The 24,191-nt window shown below is 48.5% G+C and overlaps 1 protein-coding gene across 5 annotated transcripts in view; it reads right to left on the reverse strand.

Annotated features, from left to right (window-relative positions):
* Positions 1-18,630, reverse strand: part of Arvcf (ARVCF delta catenin family member) — a 43,436-nt gene extending 24,806 nt beyond the window's left edge. The window contains exons 1-2 of one of the 5 annotated variants that reach the window (XM_048785145.1): positions 18,519-18,535; positions 18,245-18,360 (exon numbers count right to left, since the gene is read on the reverse strand). Coding sequence is in view for 1 of the 5 variants with exons in the window: in XM_048785147.1 (XP_048641104.1) it covers positions 18,245-18,328 (84 nt within the window). In the remaining 4 variants the exon portion in view is untranslated. Of the gene's footprint in view, positions 1-18,244; positions 18,361-18,518 lie in introns of those variants that run through there. The other 4 variants (XM_048785148.1, XM_048785149.1, XM_048785152.1 and 1 more) reach the window with 4 other exon arrangements.
* Positions 18,631-24,191: the final 5,561 nt, after the last annotated feature.

Below are 24,191 nucleotides of genomic sequence, written 5' to 3' on the forward strand. Positions count from 1 at the left end.
GGGGGAGGAGAGAGAAAAGGATAAGGCATACAGAATATCAAAACATAATTGACATGATAGAATCAAGTATTTTTAACATCTGGCAATAAAGTGATATCCTTAATCTGTAGGTGCTCTAATAAATCAATAAGAAAAAAAAACAGCTGAAAGTGAAGAAGACATAAACAACATGGTTGGAGGTAAGATTCACACACATACACAGGAAAGGAATACAATGATCTTTATCTTGAGGCCAGAGTGGTGGCTGGTGGTGGGGAGGGTCCCTTGTACTGGGGCTGCTCCAGGACTCTCACACAGTTCTGCACATGCCTGTGTCCTACAAAGAACATGAACTATGATTATAGTCAGAACCTAAGTAAGAAAGGAGACTGCAGAGCTCAGTAACCACTCCTCTGGAAGAATCCCCCCCACACACCACTAATGTGCAGGCTGTACTTCAATAATGGAATCTCTGCCAGCTGGTGGATATGGCCATGATGATGGCTGAGCCACCCTGGAGCCTCCCGGACAGGTGGCACTAAATGGCATGCATGTGCCCAGTGACTGCAGTCATGTAAAATGTGCAGAGCAGTCAAGACAGCATGCAAAAGGGAAGATGTGGGGGGCCAGGGGATGAGGAAGAGTCTTTCTTTAACAGTCTTCATTGTTTGTAGGATAGAAGGAATGGTCAGGTAATACCACTCTGGTTTCCAGGGAGAAGTGTTTCTACTAGAATAGCCCTGAGTACCTGGCTTAGAATGCACTCACCCTCTCTCCCAGCTCCTTTGATTGGTGGGTTTGGTGGAAGGCAATGACCATGCTCAGCTCAGGCCCTTCCTTTGTGGATTCCACCTGCCTACAGAGAGGTTCTGCCATCTTCTCTTTTTCCTTTGGGAAGCAGAATCTGTGCAGGTGAGGGCAGGTCTGCAGCATGGGGCATGAAGTTCAATTTACAGGGCTTATTCTATTGAGACCACATGGCTCTTACACTAAAGAAGCTGGAATCTTGATCTCCATGTGTCTGATTATTTTCTGTTTTGTTTTGTTTTGGTTTTGGTGCTGGGGATTGAACCCAGGGTCTTGTGCATGCAAGGCAAGCTTTCTACCAACTGAGCTATATCTCCAGCCCATGTGTCTGATTCCATTGGGCATAGAGGGATGTTTTTTAAATTGGCCTTTATTAAGAATCATTGTTGGGCTAGGGATGTGGCTCAAGCGGTAGTGCGCGCTTGCCTGGCATGCGCAGGGCGCTGGGTTCCATCCTCAACGCCACATAAAAATAAAAAATAAAGACATTGTGTCCACCTAAAACTAAAAAATAAATATTTAAAAAAAGAATCATTGTTGTCAAAAAGTATCTTATTAAAAAAGGAAAAAAAAAAAAAGAAATAAAGGAGGCTGAGTGTGGTGGCACAGGCCTGTAATCCTAGCAATTTGGGAGGCTGAGGCAGGAAGATCACAAGTTTAAGGCTAGTCTCAGCAATTTAACAAGGCTCTAAGCAACATAGCAATACCCTATCTCAAAATAAAAATTAAAAGGGCTGGGAATTTAGCTCAGAGGTTAAGTGTCCCTGAATTCAATTCAGGTACCAAATAAAGAAAGAAAGAGAAAGAAAAAGGAAAGTGGAAAAAAAACAAAAACAAATGTCCAGAAAGCATGGAGGCCAGGAAATTAAGTTCCCCAGGGGCCAGGGCAGTGCCCACAACCTGCAGCTTGGGGGATGCAGCAGGATTTTCATGCAGCCAGAAGAGCCATAATCAGATTCAGTGTGGAAATTAGATTTCCCAAGCAGAGGAGGTATGTCACACTGGACCACAGTGGGGGTGGGGTGAGGGGAGACGCCCTGTAGTGATTACCCAGTATATTTGCTGATCACATGTAGAAGGGCTCCTATGTGCAAGTGAACCCTTTGTGGGCACCCTAGGCCAAGGGCAGGCCAGGACCAAGGTAGGGGCTTATGAACAGGAGGTCCTGGGGGGATTAAGGGGTATGGGAGAGCTGACATAGGAGGCTAAGGGTCAGATTAAGGCAGGACACACTGGGGAGTCAAGGACATGGTGGGTAAGCAGATGGGGCTTGTGAGTATTCCAGTGATTGTCTTCCTCCATAAGAGGCCTGAACCACAGGGAACCACTTCTGGATCCCATGCCACAGATACCTGATCTCTGTGCCAACTGCACCCTTCGAGTCTTTGTTGTTCCTTGAGACTTGCATCTCCATGGGGACATAGGGATCAAGGGTGGACCCTAGGCTGAGATTTAGGGCAGTGCTCATTCTGGCCCCTTCTGTGCCTGACCTAGACTCCAGCTGCAGCCAAGTCTACCTGAATTGCAGATAGACCTAGGGGCAGTAAGGACCCAGATCCTCTGGGGTCTCTGCAGCAACTGACCTGGGGCAACTCTAAGGGCCTAAGGCCCCAGGGCTGGAAGCTCCAGGCACAGAAGTGTGGGGGCTACCAGCATACAGTATCCTCTCCCTACATATTCAGACTACCCACTTCATCTATGACAACAAAGCCCATGGAAGTTGAAGGGACTTGTCCCCTAAGATGTCTCATCAAGTAGGATCAAGCATGGTGATGGTGGCAGCCATTGCCTCTACTCCCTCCCCTGACAAATATTCAGCCTGCAAGGTGCACTATATGGCTCATCTTCACATCTCAAGGAGATAGGAGCAGTGTGGGGGGTTATGAGGTCCCAGGCACATAGTTGAGCCCCACCTTTCTGTACTCTGGAGTTGGGTAGAGATAAAAGCATTCCTGAGGAGGGGTCTGAAGCTCACTGCAAGGCTGAGACTAATCACAAACAAGCACAAGGCTTGCGAACCCCATTCCTACTAACATTCAGATGGCCTCACTGAGGCCCAGTCAGCAACAAGTGTCCTGACAGGCCGAGGGGCTATAGCTGGGCAGGTGTAATAGTTACCATGCTGGCCACTAGCCTGTGTGAACAGTGTCCTAGGCCTGGAACCCCCCCGCCACACACACACAGACGGTGGGTGGACCCCTTCTGCCAGGCCCCTCCATCACCATGGCAACACCCAGGCTTCTCTGGAAGGACAGAGTGTCTTTGTGTGACACAAAGCCCCTTTGAGGGGTAGGAGGGGTGCAGCCCCTAGAAGCCTATGGCCAGAAAGTCTCTGGGGAATAAGGGAGGCCCTCCTGGCCCAGCCTTTCTTCCCTGGTTTGCAAAGCTAAAGCAGCCATGGTGGGAATGCCTGATGATTAGGGGATGGATCAGGTACCATTTGCTCCAGCTGCCCATAAAAAGGTTCCTGGGCTTCACAGCCCAGGAGATACAACAAAGGCCATGGGCCTACTCACTTTCTCACACATTCTTTTAACAAGAAATGATTTCTTACTTGATGATGGGAAAGACCTTTGCAGGGGGAACTTGTGCTTGATGAGAAACACCTAGGACTGGTTACAGGGACAGTGATGGGCTGGGAAACCAGGCCTAAGGGTCCCTACTCACCCAGTGGGAACTGGAAAGTAGGAAGTCATAGGCAGGTGAGCAGGCAGAGCCCAAGGCTTGCAGGTAAGGTGGAGGGAGGTCTGGCATCAGGTCTGTTTGGGACTGGTTATGGCATCTGGGCCCCACCCCAGCTCACTGTCCTCCTACTTCTCTTGTCTTGGCACTTCCTGCTGTAGGGAACCCTCACTTTGCTGGCCTTCTCTGGGGAGAACATGGCCCATCCAGCTGTGCTGCCTGTAGCAAACTTGCTGGAGCCATAAACCCCAGGACAAGTCTAGACAAAAATGAATCTCACCATGGACTAGCTTGATCCAGGGTCAGAGAAACAGAACTCTGGGGTCAATGCAGGTCCTGGGCACCCCTTAGCATGGTAGCCCCATCTGCAATCCCACTCCACAGTTGAGGCAAGAGGTGGCTAGGCCACATTTCAGGAGATCTCTAGTCCTGGAGCCCTTCCCTGTCCTGGCCTAAGGGTCCCTACTCACCCTGACTGCTGCTGACGAGGCGCTTGGCAGTACCCCTACATGCTGGGCTCCCTGCCCGGGAGGCCCTCACCAAGTGACCTCAGTCTGACCCACAACAGCTTTGCTAACTAAGCTACTGGTAGAGGGTCACAGGTCCTAGTGGCAGCAGGAGGTGGCATTGGCCCCAGGAAAGATCTGTCCCTTTGTGTGCAAATGGGCCACCCCCAACCTGGCAATACCTCTGAGTCAGCAAGTGCTCTCTCCAGCTCCCACAGAGGCCACCACCTCATCCATCCTGTCCTGATTTCCCCATTGGCATTTGTGCTATCTGCTGATGCCTGTAGACACCAGGATATGCCTGTGGAGACCCACTATTCAATAACACCCCATCAATCCTCCCCACAGCCCTGTGAGCACAGCCAGACTGCAAAGGCTCACACAGGACAAAGTGTTGAAGTGTGCTCCAATTATTCCCAGCCAGGGGCCTCTTCTACCCAGGGAAGATGGGGATCTAGGTTGGATTGCCTATATCCTTCAAAAGGTAGTTGCTTGGTAAGAATGAGGTGTGGGGAGGTCAGGACAGGTGCACATGCCTAACCCCAGCGACTCAGGAGGCTGAAGCAGAAGGATTTCAAGTTTGAGGCCAGCCTTGGCAACTTAGTGAAACCCTGTCTCAAAGAATAAAAATAGGACTGAGGATGTAGCTCAGTGGTAAAATATCTCTGGGTTCCATCACCAATACAAAAACAAAACAAAACAAAACCCTGTGACCCAAAAAGTGGGACTCCCCCTTTTCTGGTCCTGCCCGCATAGGGACCACAAGCAAATTTGGTCAGACTTGGGAACAGCATGGAGAGACCTGGGCATAGCACTTTTGACTTTGTATCAGGAGGATCCTCTAACTGCCATGGCAGAGGCTGCTGTGGTGGAACTTTGGATATTTGGTTGTGGATGGATGGGAGGTTGGAGTGGGTAAATAAATGGGGAGTTCAGGATGACTATAGGAGTTTGGACCTGGTCAGCTGAGAGAAGGAGCCCAGATCCTGCACTCCAGAGTGCAGGTGGGGATGTGTTAGGCTAGAGAAACCAAGGACCCACTGGATATAGGCGACTCCAGAAGAGAGATTAAGGCTGGAGACAGAGAACCACTGTCAGATTCTGAGAGATAATGAGGTGCAGAAAACAAATGAACAAACCAACAATAACAACACCACCACCACCAACAACAAAAAACCCCACAGCATCATGGCTGGATGTTGTGGTGCACACCTGTAATCCCAGCAGCTCAGGAGGCTGAGGCAGGAGGATCACAATTTCAAAGCCAACCTCAGCAACTTAGCAAGGCCCTGTCTTAAGATATAAAAAAGGGCTGGGGATGTGGCTCAGTGGTTAAGTACCCCTGGGTTTAATCTCTGTAACCAACCAACAATAACAATAATAATAACAACAACAAAACCAACAACAACAAAAAACAAAAACAAAAGAAAAAATTAGGGCTGGGGAGTGCTGGTCTGTAAATCATCCACAAGGCCTGAATTCAGTGTCCAGTACCACAAAACAAAACAACTCCTCCCCCCACAAAACAGCACCACTTCCTAATAGGCCTCCCTTTAACATTTTTTTTTTTTTTAATTTTTGGGGGGGTGGTTACTGGAGATTGAACTCAGGGGCACTTGTCCACTGAGCCACATTCCCACCCTTATTTTGTATTTTATTTAGAGACATGGTCTCATTGAGTTGCTTAATGCTCAATGTTGCTGAGGCTTACTTTAAACTCATGATCCTCCTGCCTCAGCCTCCCAAGCCACTGGGATAACAGGCATGAGCCATTGTGCACCAGCTTTGCTTTAACATCTTTTAGAACAAGGAAATGACATTACTCTCCATGCCATCAGCTGTCATGGCTTTGGAAGGGACAGAAGCTAGAATACACTGAAAAGTCAGTCTTGGGAAGGTAACAGAGCTGCCATCATCTGGGGACAGTGACCTGTCCACCTGAAAGTCTAAAGACCCTCAGAGGAAAGGTGCTTCTCACCAAGCTCTTCCAGCTCAGCAAATCGGGGTAGCAGTTGGTACAAGATCTTGATCCAACCAGGAATGGTAGTCCATCCTATTGGGCAAGGTGGTTTTAGGTACCAAAGACCTGGGTCCCAAAACTCTGCTCTTACTCAGGGTCTTGTGTATATATGGCCTGTGGTAGCTGCTGCCAGGGCCCCAGGGGGACAGCACTTCCCTTCTAAAACCTGAGGTAGATGTTTCCATGCTGCTTACAATCCTGTGTCTCCCGGGTTCTGGAGCCAGTTCAGCTTAGAGTGCCCATGGCAACACACCAACCACCAGCAAATGAGCAAAGTCCTGCCTTTTATCTGCAAACAAGGAAGCAGGAATGGGCAGGGTACTCTCTCCACCCACCACCCAGGGCAGACTTCAGGCCCCGCAGTGTCCCCTCTGGCTCCCTCCCACACACATACCACAAGAGCCTTCTGGTAGCTGGATTTGTCTGTGTCCAGCTCCTGTCAAAAAAAAGGCATGAAGGGCTGAGGATACAGCTCATTTGATAGAGTGCTTGCCTTGCATGCACAAAGCCCTGAGTTCAATCCCAAGCACCACACACACACACACACACAAAAGGCAGGAAGCCAGGCATGGTAGCACATTCCTGTAATCTCAGCAACTTGGGAGGCCGAGGCAGGAGGATTGCAAGTTCAAGGCCAGCCCCAGCAACTTAGTGAGGGCCTAAAGCAACTTAATGAGACACTATCTCAAAAAATAAAAAGGGCTGGGGATGTGGATAAGCACCCCTGGGTTCAATCCCCAGTACAAAAAAAGGAAGAAAAAAAAAAAAGGCAGAAACATTACAGCAGGAAATACTATCAAGTCTGGAGATCTTCTCAAAGCTAACCACAGGTACATGTGGGTAACCACCCATATAGTCCCTGGTCATGCATGTATACAATACACAAATACATAGAGCACACCTATCCACAGGTACCCACAGATGCCCTCCCAGGTACAATACCTATGCACAGGAATTCATACCCATTTGTGGCCCTTCCTACTCCATGTGAAAATAGGTAGTAGATGGCCTGAAATTCCTGACAGGCTTCTTGGTGGGAAGGGAGGACCAGGGCTTGGCCATGACAACTCCTTCTGAGCACTGGCGTTCTGGGCAGACCTCTGTTGCTGTCCTGAACAATGGGCAAGGGTGCCTCTTCCCTAGCCAAGACTGTCCTCAGCACCAGTCTACAAGAAACCTCAGCCTCTGATCCCTGCCTCAGGGCCCTCAGTGACAGACTGGTGTGGATAGGCCCACAGATCCTGAGTTTGCAAAGGGAAAAACAAACAAATATCAATATCCAGTGCTTTGAAGACCCTCCTGTTGTGGGTGAACTAAGAAAGCTGCCTCTCGCTGAATCACATTGAGTATATTTACTAGCACAGATGTTGGGAGTTGAAGGTACATGCCCCTCAAAAGGCTAAAAAGACAGTGTTCAATGAAATGAGAATTGACCACAATGAAAAGGCGTCATCGTAATCAGGAGCCCATGGAGATTTACAGAAAAACATGACAAAGGCAGCAAATTGCAGAGAGGATACTGTAGAAAACCAGTATACAATGTCAGGCAGAAGGCAGCAAATCAAGATGGCCTTCCAAACCTAGCAGAAAATAATACAGATGACAAAAGGTGGATGGCAGGAGATGTAACAGGAATTCCCAGAGTAAGGATGAGCTGAGAGGGTTTTACTGACCATAGAAACATGGCAGGGGGGGTCATAGAAGAGGGGACACTCATCATGTTGAAGTTGGACCCTGAGTTGAGGTGAGCTTTTTGTCCAGAAAAGGTGTTTCCATCCATTTCTGTTGCTAATAACATACTACCCAAGACTGGGTAAGTTATGAAGAGGTTTACTTTGGCCCATGATTCTGGTCCAAAGTTGAGGGGTCATATCTGATGATGGCCTTCTTAGCAGGGTCCTGAGGAGGCACAGAGCATCATATGGCAAGATGCAGGGAACACAAGAAAGCAAGCAGCCAAACTAGCTTTCATAGAAGACTCACTCTTAAGATAACTCATTAATCCATTAATCTACCAATCATGATTAGATTAATCCATTCATAAGGGTAGATCCCTAATCACCTCTTAAAAGGTCCTACCTAGTTCCACTTCTTAGTATTTCATAGAAGGTATTAAATTTCAGCACAAATTTTATTTATTTTGGTTACTGGGGATTTAATCCAGGAGCAATTTACCATCAAGCTACATTTTTAGAGACAGGGTCTCACTAAGTTGCTTAGGGCCTCGAAAATTGCTGAGTTTGGCCTTGATCCTCCTTTTTCAGTCTCCAGAGCCACTGGGATTATCCGTGTGTGCCACTGTGCCTGATTCAACATGAATTCTGGAGGATACAAACCATAGCAGAAGCTGAGGAAATCATGGGCATGTCTTTCTCCAGCATTTCATGATTCAGTCTCATCAAAGTCACATTTCTGTGATATGTCTGCTTCATGATGTAGGGAGAAGGTCTGCCAGGTCCTAACCTGCCAACCTTGCTGAAGTCTGGGTCACTCTTTTTGCCAGGATGTCCACAGCCCTGGAGAAGACATGGACCACCCATGTTAACTTCAGCATGGTTCCCACTGCCTGGCTCCTATATCTTACATCTCAGATGCTCTTTTATGGAAAGGAAAAGCTGATGGCTTTGTTAAAAAAACAAAATGCCTTTCTTCTTTACCTTGAAATCTTCTCCCCACCCCAGGCTAGCCTCAAATCCCTGGATTCCAGTGATCCTTTTACCTTAGCCTTTCAAGCAGCAGGTGCTATAGTATGTGCCATGGCACCAGCTAATATCCTGATATCTTTAAGCAAGTTAACCTAGCTCCAAAATTCCTTAAGGAAACAACATGATGAAGTTCTGGATTTCAGGGTCATAATTCTATCATTCCCTCTGAATGGCTTTCCCTCTGGAGGCAGTGAATATGTCTCACCTGGAACCCTGGACACTAAGAAAGCAGTTTTGCTTTGAGAACCAAAAGAGGAAGAAAAACTCCAGGATCTATAAGGCCTGAAAAAAATGGGATCCTGTGCTTGTACTGCTGGATTTAAATCTGGGGGTGGCCACCACTATGATTTGGTAAGAAGTACCCAGCTTGGGCATGAAGGCAACATTCTTCTAGGGAACAACTGCTGAGACAAGGAACTGATTCTTCCAGCAAGACTCTAGGATTCTGAATTTATCAAGACAGCTTTGGGTGTCTGAAACAGGTCGCTGTCAACTGACCATGGGAGCATTTTTATTATCATGGGAAATCAGGATTGATGATTGCAACACATTAAGTGTGAATTCAAGAAATACAAAACAAGATCCAACCAAGTCAAAAAACAACCAAACAACAAAGTAAAACAAAAAACTCTCTTGTTCTGGCATGTCTTTTCTTTGTATTTTAAAATAAAACACTGGTAAGAGAATATTATAAAGCAACTATGTGGGCTGAGGATATAGCTCAGTTGCTAGAGTGCTTGCCTTGTATGCACAAGGCCCTAGGTTCAATCCCCAGTACCAAATTAAAAAAAAAAAAAATATGAGCTAACAAATTACATAGCCTAGATAAAATGGATAAATTCTTACAAACACACAATCCACCATGACTAAATTGTGAAGAAACAGAAAAACTTCAATACAATAGTCCTCCCTTATCTGTGCATTATACATTCCAAACCCCCATGAATGCCTGAAACCACAGATAGTAGTACCCTATTTTTTACTGTTTATATATATGCATACACACACACACATATATGTGTACATATATATCAGTGATAAAGTTTAACATAAAATAGTCACAGCAGGAGTATAACAATAACTGATAACATTGAGCAATTACACTGTAATAAAATTTATGTGAATGTGGTCTCTCTCAAAATACCTTATTATACCATATTCACCCTTCTTCTGATGATATGAGCTGATACAATGCCTACATGATGAGAAGAAGTGAGGTGAAAGACATACTTAAAAATGGTGTACAATTTAAAACTTATGAATTGTTTACTTCTGCAACTTTCCATTTAATATTTTCAGAACAGAGCTGACCACAAGTAACTGAAGCTGCAGAAAACACAGCTGTGAGCTGCACATGGTGGTGCATGCCTAAAGTTCCACCTAATTGGGAAGTTGAGGCAGAAGGATCATGAGTTCAAGGTCAGCCTCAGCAACTTACTGAGACCCTGTCTCAAAAAATTTTTAAAAAGGCTGGGGAATGTAGCTCTGCGCTAAAGCACTTCTGGATTCAATCCCCAGTACAATGCTTGCCTCCCATGCACAAGGCCCTGGGTTCAATCCCCAGCACCACACACACACACAAAAAAAAAAAAAAAAAAAAAATCTAAATTTTCCTTGGCCACCATCTGGAAGGGCGGTCTGGGTGGGGGAAACAAGGCCACCTTGGCCTCTATGGAATTTCAGGCCAGAACTAGGCACCAGTTGGCACAGTATCTGGCACATAGCAGGTGCTCAATTTGTTTCTGCTGCACTGAGGAAGCAGGGAAAAGTCAGAGAACAGTGCCCAGGCCAGCAAAGCAGTGCAGTTCCTGTGTTCAAGAATCGGAGTTTGTTCCCTGCATTGACACAGATTTTTGCAGAAAACTCCAGAAATGTCAGGAGAAAGACTGCTTTGGGCTGCAGCAGGCTCAGAAGGCGATGCCTTGGGATCTCCACATTTAGAAAGATGGGGAAGTGGAACAACTGCTGAGACAAGGAACTGATAGGCAATCAGCAGAGTTAATTAAGATGGCTGAGACTTAGATAGAAAGTGAGATGGCAGTGTCACAGGAACCTGCACGGTTTTTATACTGAAGGCAATGAGAACCTCAAGATGGTATTAAGAGGGAAGATCAATTAAATATTTGCTGAAAGAGTGGGCAAAAGAAACATGTCCAATGCAGGAACTTCCATGGCTCCAGCAGAAGCAGACCCCACCAGGTGTGAGGAAGGGGATGGGGACACTTCCTTCACTCCTACCCATCCCTGCTCAAGCCTGCTGTCCTCATCTTACCAGTGGTGGCTCTGGGAGGTCATCCCCATCAACAGGGGTGGGGAGGCTCTGAGTACGCTGGAGCCAAGTTACCAGGAACAAGAAGACCGCCATATTACACAATGAACCCCAAGGATCATGGCCCAAGGCTCTTCCAGGGCACAGGCTGTCTGGGCTACCATCACAGATGCCTTCTCCTCTACACCATGCTTAGCTACTCTGGAAATCCCTGGGTCTGAAAAGACATAAGTCTGTGACTACAAGGCTTAATTTAAAATTAACCAATGCCTGTTTCATAGGTTTGGTAAATAAATATCTGGAATTATTACTCCGAGCACAAATTACTCAGTGAATTAGTTTCCTTAAAAACAACAGCTCCCGGGCTGGGGATGTGGCTCAAGCGGTAGCGCGCTCACCTGGCATGCATGCAGCCCGGGTTCAATCCTCAGCACCACATACAAACAAAGATGCTGTATCCGCCGAAAACTAAAAAATAAATATTAAAAAAAAAAAATTCTCTCTCCCTCTCTCTTTAAACACAATAAAACAAACAAACAAACAAACAAACAAACAAAACCCCAATAGCTCCCTGTAGATGATGGGCAAATGCCAAAGAAATATGAAGACTGGAAAGGGCCCACTCGCTGTGAGGCCCAAGACGGGGTCTTAGTCTCATGCAAAGCCCTGGTCCCAAGCCAGGACTTAGGCTGCAGTGGTCAGGATAGCTGGGTGGAAGCCCCAGCAGAAGGAAGGTAGTTTTGGCATGCTCATCTTCTCCAGGGCCCTGAATAGCAATGATACCTACCCCCATCTTCTCCAGGTGGGAAGGACCAGGTGAAGCTTATAGTCTATACTGGATGGGGTGGGGGGTCCCAGAAATTCCATGCCTAAGGGGCTGCCATCTCCCAGTGCATTCAGCAAAGTCCCCTCCCCAGCAATCCCTGTTCTCAGAAGGCACAGTATTTGGCCCAGGGTGCTTAGCATCTTCCTTCTTCCTGTCTTTGCACAAGGGGCCTGGTCCTCCAATCATCTGCTCACTTCCTTCCTCTGCATCCCTATCTACCTCCTCTGGCACTCTTGTCTCCCCCCATATCCCACATCTCCCTGTCCCCTCATTTCCCCCTGCTTCCCTCCATCCCCTATATTCCTCTACCCTTTCCTTGACTGCATCCCACCCTGTCCCCACTCTTGCTTCCCCCTCACCCTGTCAGAAGTCTGGGCAGTTTCCAGCACCCCACTCTCACTAATGGTGAATGGACTGAAGAGCTCATGGTATGTTTTGAGGGGTACAGCTAACCCCCTGAGCAGAATCCTGGAGCCCCTACCCTAACATAGGCCTCTGCAAGGGAATGAGAGGAGCTGAGGGGCCTCTAGATATGTATACAGTAGACTTAGCTCTAAGGATGCTACCCTGACTGCCAGGGTCCATCAATGACTCACCTGCGAGGTGGTCATATGCAGGGATGCTAGCACTAAGGGGTCTGTGCTGGGGGTGAGGAAGGGTCCATGACTAGGAGACCAGGTGGTAGAGTCATAAACAGAGAGGAAGGCCCCAGCACCTACTCAGCTCTGTGCCTATGGTAGGTTCTGTGGGGACCAGTCCCAGACCCAGGATAGTCTAGGTTCCTAAAAGACCTACCCTGTGTGGTCTTTGAGGCAGGCTCTATAAGGACCAGGATGGGGACCGGGACCGGGACCAGGACTGCGACCAGGCCCTGGCCCAGACCCAAAATGGCCTGGGTTCCTCAAGACCTACTGTGTGGTGTCTGACACACTCAGTAGGGATCAGTTTCAGGTCCAGGGCAGCCTGGGTATCTTGATGTAGTACTATAAGTGCTGTCACCTCATACATGCCTGCCAGGGGATTTAGGCTCCCATTTTATAGGTGAGGAACAGTGGGTGGAGAGAGGGTTCCTAGCTGGCAGTATGGTTCTCTAGATTGTTTTCCCAGAAAGACTCATCTTCTCTGCAGGTCCCAGAATAGGCTCTATTTGCAGAGATGGACCTGAATGTTTCTTGTGAGAAGGGCTGGCACTGGTCACAAGCTATGCTCCTAGGCTTCATTGGTGTGTGATCCTCCCTGCCAAGGCACTGACCACAGCAGACACATTGCCTGCCTTGCCAGGACCTCAAGGTTCAAGTTCAAGTTGTTCAAATACATAAAAGTGGCTTGGGGCACAAGATGTTTATTGCAGCATCCCTAAGGATGAAGAAGAAATGGCAACATTTTGAATGTCCATGATGGGATAAAGGACAAATTTCACAAGCCCTTTGGGGAAAATGCAAGGGACAAGGCGGAACAAGTCAGGAGTGTTAAGGAGAGGCAGGCCCAATACCATGGGGCATGTGGGTAGAGAGAGGGAAACCTATCCCCTTCCCACTCATATAGACATTAGCAATAGAAAATGCCAATGAGAGGACACTAGGGAACTAGGAACCCAACCCACATCATACTTAAACACCGCATGGCAGTGGTAGTGCACACTGGTAATCCCAGTGACTTGAGAGGCTGAGGCAGGAGGATTGTTAGTTTGAAGCCAGTCTCAGCAATACAATGAGGCCCTAAGCAACTTAATGAGACCCCCATCTCAAAATTTAAAAAATCAAAATGGCTGGGGGATGTTGCTCAGTGGTTAAGCACCCTAGCTTCGATCTCCAGTACTAATCAACCAACCAACCAATCAACCAACCAACAAAACAACAAAAAAAAAAACACAAGGCAGAGTGTGGCTCAATGGTAAAGTAACTGTTCTACCACACATAAGACCCTGAGTTTGATTCCTACCAGTACAAAATAAAATGAAAATAAAAACCATATGGTAAAGGACAGGCAGTGCTGGGTTGTGGAGATATGCAAGTATGTCTTTTCCTTACTTTTCTGTGTTTTCCACATTTTCCAGCACATACAAATCTACTATTAGAAATTAAAGGCAAAAAGAGGGATGCTGGCACCTCAGACACTGGGTCTCTTGTCAGCTAGCCTCTTTGTCTCTTGGGCACACCCAGGAGAGCCTGGCCCACCTAGATGTGGATAATAGAAGGCACATCTTGGCATCACAAGACTCAGGGCTTGGTGTAGGAGGTGGATCATTTGAGAAGGAAGACCTGCTTTGTGAAGGCTGGGCCTTGCCTGGGCCTGAGATTCCTCTGCCTACATAATTCTAGATTCCTCAGTGGTCCAGGCACCAGTTTTCCCATTTGTATACTCAAGCCCCTTTAGGGACTGTGGCCAAGATCCTGACCAGCTGGGATGAGCCCTGAGGGCATGTAGCACCTCCCTCCAGGGCACAAAGGACAGCCCCAGGGAAGACACAGTAGGGAGCCATCTCTGCAGACTCATTTATCTCACAAAATGCAGAGGGAAGCAAGACTCTGGAATGGCCTAATAAGAATTTGAAGGACAGTGAAAGTATTTTGAATATAAAAAGTTTAACTAAAGACATATTAGCCAACTCAGAGCTGCAAAGTGTCAAGATCAGGTCAGTTCTGCCCCTCCCCCACATAAAAAAAATTGGGAATCAGAATCCCCAAGTCTGAGCTGCTGAGGGGCATTCCACAGAGGCGTTCTTACCACACAGAGCTGAGCTGATGACTGCTGGCCCCCGCAGCTGAGGGTCAGGCCTGGACAAAGGGTACCCAAGCCTGAGAGAAGGAAGGCACTTCACTCAGCCTGAGTCCAGAGGCATTCATGAGCAGATCCCCTAGGACAATCCTGGCAGGGAACAGCTAGAAGGTGACTATAGTCAGAATGACTGTATGAGGTCCAAGGGAAGGGCACAAGGAGTAAAGGAAGCTCTGGAGAAGACAACAATGAGGCTGGGGGCCTATAAACATGGGGGGGGGGGGAATTGTGGACATCAAAATAGCCATTATGAAGACTGCCCAGGAGAGCCCTCAGGCAGAGAACATAAGTAGGCCACCTCATCTGATGGCCTGAACACTATAGGCCTTGCCATTCTTACAGCATAGGCCATACCACTAGTCACAAATCATACTGAGAAAGGGATGGCAAGGTGAAGTACCTGGCTAGCCTATACTAGGCTCTCCAGTCATGCAAGGTTCTTATGTGGCAGCCAGATCAACTGAATTGTCCACCAGCCCTTGTGGCTGGGACACATACAGAACATGAGTGAGGGAGGTGCCTCTACCTTGAATCATGAAGATGCCAAAGTTGGTGATCCCTGAAGATGAGGCCAACTGGCTTAACACCCCCCCACACTCCCAGCATGACAAAGCTGCTTGGTCAAGGGGTGCCCCCAGGTGAAAGGTCATACAAGCTGATATCAGGAGGCTCAAGCTCCTCAGGGATGGCTCAGGGATTGGGGACCCTGGGGGCCTGCAATGACCCTAACAGTAGCCAGAATGTGGTATCTAAAGGCTAGACACCTACAAAGAGGTCCAGGTTACATTCTGAGCTTCTAGGGAGGGTCCTATCACAACAGGGACCAAGTCCCCTACTCTTGGTCAATGGGCCCCAAGTATACCACAACCTATGCAAGGAGGGTCAGCCTGCTTAAGCAGCATGAGTTTCAAGGGAGTCCCGTAGAGATCTCAGGGAGGGGAGCTTGCAGTAGTTCAACACACATTCAAAGAAACACGCAGAACAACCAAAACATTGAGAATAAAGACTGATGGCATGGAGTCTCCCTTACTTGGTCTTTTAGTTAAAAAGTAACAAGCAAACCTGGGCCTGATGTGGCTGCGATGGCCAATGTTGGGCATGGAGCTCAGGAAGTGGGAGCTGTTATCAAAGCTGAGTGTAGGGACTGTCTGTAACTAGGGACTGCCTGCCTGTCACCAGTGATAGCAAACCTGAGGACATAAGGACATCAAAATATTTCCAACTTCTAGTGACATTAGGCAAGATATTAGGCAATAAATGGTTCATATGCAACAGGAAAAACTAAACTAAACTCTCACCTGATGTTTATGGAAAAAAAAATTCTAGATGGATTAAATGCTAAGTGTTAAGAACTAAAGTAGAAACATCTACTAGAAGAGAAGACAAACATGTATTTATCTGGCTACATGCTGAGGAGGACTATACACAGAGTGATGGAACAACTAAAGAAAGGGAAAAAAATCCAACATTTTGCTACAAAGTATGAAAAATTTCTGAACATCAAAAACTGTCAAAAACAAAAAATATTCAGCAGGCAGGGAGATGAGCAAATAATTAATATGATTTATATCTTTAATTAATATCTTTAATATAGAAAGGCTCACATTAAGGGCTAAGAAACTCATCAAGACCCCAGGGGAAACCCAGCACAGGGACAGGCTGGGCTGGGTGCCTGTTTCTGAGAGGGAATACCAGGGCTGGCCCCCACCAGCCCTTGTCACCTAGGCCTGGCATCAGCATATGCCAACCCATCACATGGCCCTCCAGCTCTCCATCCCCAGGAAGCCCCACCATTCACCATCTCACAATCCCACAGTTAGCCACTGCTTCCCTGTTTGATATCCATCTTCTCAGCCAGACTGGGAGCTTCTCAAGGGCGGGGCTGGGCCTGGTGGGGTTGCCATGCCCAATGTTGGGCATGGGGCTCAGGGACTGGGAGATGTTATCAAAGCTGAGTGTAGGACACACATGTGTGTTTATATCAGTCCCTATCTCAACTTAGCTTTGATGTCTCCCTCCTATCTCCTTCCTGGTTATGGGCAGAACTATATCCTGGGGCCCAGCAGAACAGGGAACTAATAAGTATGGGCCTGGCTTCTACTTGCTAGTCTGTGAAATGTGGTCCACTACAAATGCCATCACCCATTCATCTAATGCCTAGGTCGGACATGAATAATCAATCACAACACTCCATGGACAAAGTAGAGGCAAGGAGAAAAAAGAAAAAGAGGGGGAGAAAGAGAGAAAGAGATAGAGCAATAGATATGAGGAGAAGACCAGGAATTGGAAGCAGGAAAAGAGATAGAGGGACAGGAAAGGAGTGAGCAATGGCAGGAAAATCAGGTGATAAGGGCCAAGTAGCCTTGGATGTGTTTAGCTCCCGCGCCCCCATAGACTTTGTTACTAGAGATGACATCTGACCTGGCCTCCCTAAGAAGTTAAGGGGGATGGGAGCCACTCTCTCCTCACGCTGTTGTCTCCAGACACTGTTACCTTCTGTCACAAGCAATGTTATGTCCCAAGTCCTGGACACTCCGGCTCAGTAAGCCCTGGACACAGCCTGAGCCTCTTCTTCCCAGAATCCCCTGTATGGGTCAATGGCCTGAGCACTGAAATACTTGGCCAGATACTGGTCCTCCCACACAGGAGTCAGCAATAGACTTAGCTCCTCCCAGGCTGACCTGGGCTGGCCTGGTCAGCAACTTCCCACACCCAAGGTCCTTGGGAACAAGGAATGAGAAACCAGACCCCTCTCTCTCCCTTCCCCTACATCCCTTTGTACAGAACACTCAGACACCCAAAGACCTAGGGGTTCCTGGGTCTGCTGCTACCACCTTCTCCCAAGCACAGTACCAGTGGGCAAGGCTTCCACACTGGGTGATAAGTGTCACTAAGAATCCACAGGGCTGTCATTAGTTGAGCCTCCCAAGACAGCACTAGGTAGGGAAATGGGCAGATAGCTGGCTGAGAACTGGGCATCTGTACCGGAGGAACAAGAGTAACTAGGAATACTTTTTGTAACCAATCACCCATTCTGCCCAACAGCAACCATCACAGCAGTATTCTTGACAGGGTGTCAAGTGCCATCAGGGAGTCCCTTCTATTCAAAAGGTATAGGGGACATAATTATCACTCGGTCTTCCAATCTGTTGTATCTTCCCAGTACCACATCTCAGTGAGCTATAATTAACAGATGAACTCAAAACACAGATAACACCACTGGCAGGGGCCAGCACATATAACCCCCAGCTGTGCTCAGAGCAGGATATCATTTGCTAGGGCTAGAAGTGTTGGTCAGTGGTTCAGTACCCCTGGGTTCAATCCCTGGTTTGAAAACCAAAAAACAAAAAGAAGGAAAGAAAAAAAGAATATCATTGCTAAAATTGTCTACAGTTGTTCTTGCTCTACAATGGCAGAGTAATGTGGCTGTGACAGAGACCACAAAAACCTGAAAAACTGCAATATTCATTATTTGCCTTTTTCAGACAAAGTCTGTGGAAGCTGGCCTTGAGGCCCATCAGCTATGACCAGCCAGGTGCTCCAATCTCCTAGGAGCTACCCTGAGATGAACACAAGGCTGGGCCGGCTGTGCTAACACCAGACTGCAATGGCTGGTGTCCAAGCCAAACTGGATGGGGATCAGAACCAGCTAATGTCCTAATCAATACTTACCATCAATCTGGTAGGTTGGGTCCACCAGAGGGTTGTCCTCAAGTCAGACATCAAACTGGTGGCTGCTGCCCACATTGGGACCATTAGGAAATCCAGCAGGGGTTGCCATATCCAGCCTTTATACAAAAGGTTATAAAGCTCAACCAAGGTAAAGATGACCAGGATGGATGACAGTGCCCATCCATTCTCTATTGACCACACCTGCCAGGTTCAGCAAGACTATGCTGTCCTGTGTGGGAAACAGATATGCTCAGGCCAACCCCAGGCCACTTACCTGTCTCTATGGGAGATCAGCATGTCCTAATGCCCATCCTGTGGACTCTGGCTCCTGCAGAGAAACCAGAGGGCACTGTTTAACGCTACCCTGGCTAGGGTGAATTCCTTCTGGATTAAGATGTAATGGTCCAGATTATCTCCAAATCAGAATGATGTCATTCTGAACCCTAAGGTCATCCTGCAGTGCTCTTGACTCATAACCACACACTTGTGTGCACTTTCTCGTCCCAATGTCGCTGGAACCTAGTTTATATCAAGTCAACTTCTCTTTCCTTCCTTCCACCCTTCCTTCCTTCTTTCCTTCCTTCCTTTCCTTCTTTTCCCTCTGTAGCACTGGGGATCAAACCCAGGGCCTCATGCATACTAGGTAGGCACTCTACCACTCAGCTATATTCCCAGCCCCTCTTGTATTTCTAACATTGTTGAGAGTTCAGAGGTGTGGACTGATAGTGACCTCTTTTCCCCTTCCAGAAGGCTGGGCTCATTTTATCCTGATAAGAAGCATAAAGAGAGAAGTCCCGCACAAGAGACAGTCAGGACCACAGTTTTGGTGGCCTACTCAGGTGTTTACAATTCCTCCACCAGCATGGCCCTGATCCTTCTACCCTAGAGTCCACTCCTGTATTATGGAATAGTATCTGCCTGATGCTCCCAGAGGCCAGCCCAGATCTTTTGTTCTCCCAAATAGGCAGCAGCTCCCCAGTCCATAAGATACCAGTGGCAGGTAGGCTACTGATCCCAGAGTTATGTTCAAGTGCAACCTGGGACCTGGCTCTTGGGTGACCACATTGTATGGAGCCAAGATGGGGACAAGGTGGCACCTGTCCCTCACATAGGCCACATCTCACAGTCCTGGAACCACACACTTCCTGTCTCAGCCAACAGCCTGGGGACACATTCCCTCTCATTATATCCACACCTGGAGACTGCCAAAGCACCCATGTTGTAAAAATGAGAACCAGAATGGCATAGACAGGCAGGGAGGGATGGCCTTGGTTGGGAAGCACTTTCTTCTACCTGAGTGGAGGGTATTGGGAAGCCATGTCTGAGGAGAAAGCTGATAATGATGGGAGTTCTTTTGCCTCTGCTCTATGGTATTTTCCAGATTATTCTGAGGCTCTACCCAACCTGTGTGGATGTGATCTATTTGGGTGTGCCAAGGATGACATTCCCTGTCCACAACAGCCCCTTCATCATGGGGAAGAACTTTGTGTAGGAGTGGGAACAGGCCATGGGTCAGGGCAGGGTTAGGGGATTAGGACCTGGAAGTCAGAGGCAGGAACAAACTGGGGCTCCAAGCTGGTGCATGCTCATGTGCACAATTAGTGTGCATCTGTGTATAGACGAGCCTGGAAGGACTTATCTGGAAGCAGCAGGTAGGCATGGTTTAGGGCTAGACCCTAATACCCTCCACCCCAGTAGATAAAAATGCTGCTCCTATCCTGAGGTCTGAGGCTCAGGAATCCCTCCTCTCAATATGACATCTCTGGGACACATTTGCTTTTAGTTTAAATATTCACAACAATTTTGTCCCACAAAGAACTGTGTGAATTTATCATCAACCTTGATATCTTACAGTCTCTTCTCAGGACTTGCCATATGTCGCTGTTTTGTGCAATGCAAGTTGTCTGCCAACATCTCACTGATTCCTCCTAGGTGCCCTGAGTAGAGCTAACACCTCATTTTATAGATGATGAAACCAGGTCCAGGACAGAAAGTGATTGGACCAACATCTGAGCTCAGATCTTCCTGTCTCCAGAGTTCCCCATAATTTCTACCCAGCTGGGGATGGCACGTCCTCAAGAAGAATGGGGCTCCTGCCTTGCAAGGTGCCTCAGAGGTGGTGGTGGGAGCAGTGGTGGGGAAGAAGGGACTGTGGAGGCAAAATAGTGGTAGCCAGAAGGAATGTGTCTCAGTCTTAAGAGTGTCCTTGTCATAGTGGCTTCATACAGGTGAGGTCAAGGCAGAATGATTGTAGCCAGCCTGCTGGAAGCCCTGAGGCAGTAGATGGATGGAGGAAGTGATTTAAGAAATGACAGGACAGAGATATGAAGATAGATCTAATGATGAGAATTGTGACAAGGGGGTAGGAGATACCCATTTGAGAAGACCCTTTCAACACTCCTTGAGGCTAGTCTATAGGCTCAGGGGTCATCCATCTGGTAAAGGACACAGAAACAGGAATCTTGTAGCTAGGAGAGCCACCAACCTTGTCAGATGGTTCATCCAACAAATAGGTTGGCCTGGTCCTATCCTTACCATGGCCACTCCATGCTGGGACTCCTCACCAAACTTCCTAGTTACAGCCAAGCCCTGGGGTACTACCAGCCCCTGCCCATTCCCCACAGAACCACCTCCAGTCCTGGGAAGGTCTACAGCTCTGATGCAGTATCTGTGGCCCAAACAGAACACACAGACTAGGGCATAAGCCCAGCCCAGGCTGCAAGGACCAGTCATGCAACCAGACCATGAGCTACAAGTCCTAAGAATATGAACTGCATGAGGCAGTTCCTATGGTCACAAGCTGAGTCCACAGTGGGGACAGGATCTGGATTGGGCATGCTAGGCACAAAACCCATGGCCAAGTGAGATCAGATAGGTCTGAGAACTTGCTTTATATGGCTGCAGTGTGAACTTGGTAGGCTATAGCCCTAAACAGATCTCCTCCAAACCTGCTCTGTGAGCAGAGGTGGAACTGAATACAAGTAGCTGGGGATATGTTCTTCCAGAAACCAAGGTGGGCATATTTATGGACCACACCTTGGCCACCACTGAACAGGGGAGATTCATGTTTCCCAATGACAATGGTGTCCACCATAGCAAAACCAATGTGTTCCTCTAGGCAGCTACCACCCTGAGAACATCATGTGGACACTGAAGTACAACCCATGCCTGTACCCTGCTGTGGTGACAGGACCAGGCTTGGGAAAGTGGCTGGGGTGCATGTCTGAAAGAGGCCTTTCAGGGCCATGCAAGCACAGGGCTCCATTTTTCACTGTTCCCACCATTTGGCCCTGGAGTCTACATCCAAGTGTAAGGGGGACCAAGGGGCTTGCCCCATGATCTCTGGCTCTTTTCTAGATCCACATTCTTGACAAGTAGCCCAGAGGAAGCAGAGCTTTGGCCTCCCAGGTGGGCACCTCAGGAAGGGTTCTAGTCCTTAGAAGGAGACTGAGTGAAGATGGTCTTGTCTGCCATGACCATGGTCCCAGCTGCCCTCTGGTGGCCATGGCTGGCCCCTAGTTGCTTTGCAAGAGGTCAGCAGCCCCTCACTGGGCAGAAGCAGTGAAAAGGGCCAGTGAATGACTCAGTGGAGAAAGGAAGACACTTGTGTGTGTGTGTATGTCTGCCAATTCTGAAAATATCTTCTCAACCTGAAACAGGCTGATAGGTGAGCTCCTTAGCTGGAAGGTCCACAAAGGGATCTCTGACCCTCTATCTTCCTAATTCTGGGGTTCTTACAGAGTGGCCTAAAACCTCATCCTGACCTTAATGAAAGCCTGTTGTAAAAGAACATAAATTGTCTCTCAACAGGAGTTACTGTCTGGAAGTCTCTAGACTTTCTTGTGGCCTACCTGGTCTCTTGCAGTGCTGCCTCAGGGACTCCTCCATTCTCCATTCCTGGCAGAGTGGGCCTTGACTCCAACTCAAACTCTGCCCCCTCCCCCTGTGTTAGAGAATATGACAGATGTGGGGGCTGGCCAGACATGCCTGGTATCCTTGGCATAGCTCCTGGCTCCTCCTTGCAGGGTATCTCATTACTTCTGCTCCCACTCCAGGCTTGCCTTGTGCCCCCTAGGCCTCTTGGTGTGAAATGAACTCACCCTGAGTCCTTGTAAAGCACAAACAGAGCTGCAGCCCCATTCTCATGAGGGAGGTTGAGAAATGCAAAGGGCCTCTGGGACTTGGAAGAGATTTGAAGGTCCACCTCTAGAGGGGGTGTCAGAGCTAACATAGGGAACCAAGCAGTCTAATTGTGACAGGTGGTGGGAGCAGAACAGAATTTAAGCAGGACAAAGGGCTGAATGGAGTTCCAGCTTTGGATAGCAGGTCCTCGGGTCTACACAAATCCCAAAGGCAGTCCAGCTAGAAAAACCCAGGGGGAGGCTGTTCTCAGGATCACCCTCCTCACCAATTTTGGACTTGAGTTCTTGTGCTTAGTAAATACTCTGTGCTCAGTCATATGCGGGGCCCTGGTGCACCCCAAACAGAAAATAGGTATGAAGTTAGGGGACAGCAGAGAGCAGGCACCTCAGTTGGGATGGGACAAGGATCGGGGAAAAGTCTATGCCTTTCCAGATCCCAAGGCCTGTACTACCTGCTCAGGAACTGACTGGACATGGCTCTACAATGCTGGACCAGAGAACTCTGTCTCTGGTATCCAACACTATCTCAGGTCCAAAGATACAAGGAGCACAAGATAAGCAGCATCTGCTCTGAATGGACCAGCTTTATGACCACAGCCTGGATCCTGGAGTAGAGGCAGAAGGGCTATAGTCACCAAGGGGCTGGAGGTTCCCAGTGTACCTCTGGCTGGTATTCAGGTGATGATTTCCCCTGAGAGGCATCTTGCTCATCACTCCACCCTATGGGCTAATACATTCTGGGGTGTGCATTACAATGTGGAATGTGCATGACCACCTGAGATTGTTAGCTCATATCACCAGACCAGTGTAGTGGAGGAAGCCTGAGGAGGCCTGTAATCCAGCAACTCAGAAGGCTTAGGCAGAAAGATCACAAGTTCAAAGACAGCCTCTGCAACTTAGAGACTCTGTCTCAAAATTTAAAAATAAAAAAGGGCTGGGGATGTTGCCAATAAGAAAGGTGGGGGGCGAGGAAGAGACTACCTACCCTAAAGGTTGACACCCAGGGGTCTGAATTTGTCTGAATTTAGAGGGAAAGAGCCAAAGTTTTTTAGTTCGATATTCAATCTGATAGATAACACAGATCAGAAAGGATTAAATGTAACCCAGTACTGAATTATTAAAGAGTTAAAATGGGAAAGCCAGGGAACTTAGACTCCTGCCCTGGGCAACTCCTCAGCAATCCCAGATTACACACCACTCAGAGTAACCAGGACCTTCGTCTGACAGAGAAGGTGGCAGGGATGACGTGGGGAAGTGACCCAGGCCGGGATACCAGACAGGGATCCCGGGCGGTGTCTCTCGCTTATTCCCCAGGCGGCAGCAGCAGCACGGTGCGGGAACATCCTCTTGTCCAGGCTGAGGCCCTACGGCACACCACCCCTGGAAAGTTCCCCGGCCTCGCCGCCCCTCGGGCCCTTGGAAAGTTTCCGTAGCCGCCCGGCCCCGGGTTCGAGACGCCGTAGTCGCTCGGTGTGGACATCGCTGCGGAGCTGGGATTACTCAGCTGGGGCGCGCGACGCGGGGCGCCCCGGCCGGGTCCGGCAGAGCCCTGAGGCTGCGCACAAAGGGACCCGCCCCCGCGGGCCACGAGACTCCAGCGCGACGGTGAGAGCAAAAAGCTGGTGAGGTGGGGCTGGCCCCCGCCCCCCAATCCCGCTCTCGCGTGCACCTGGACTCAGGGCCCAGGAACCCATTCCTCCTGTCCTATTCGCACCCCAGGTCCCAGACCCCGCCTCAGCACAGCCGGACGTGAATTTCCAAACCTCCTCCCCAGCCCCGGGTTCCCGACCCCGCCCACCGGCTTG

This window comes from Marmota marmota, unplaced genomic scaffold (genome assembly GCF_001458135.2).
Source record: "Marmota marmota marmota unplaced genomic scaffold, marMar, whole genome shotgun sequence".
Classification (NCBI taxonomy): domain Eukaryota; kingdom Metazoa; phylum Chordata; class Mammalia; order Rodentia; family Sciuridae; genus Marmota; species Marmota marmota.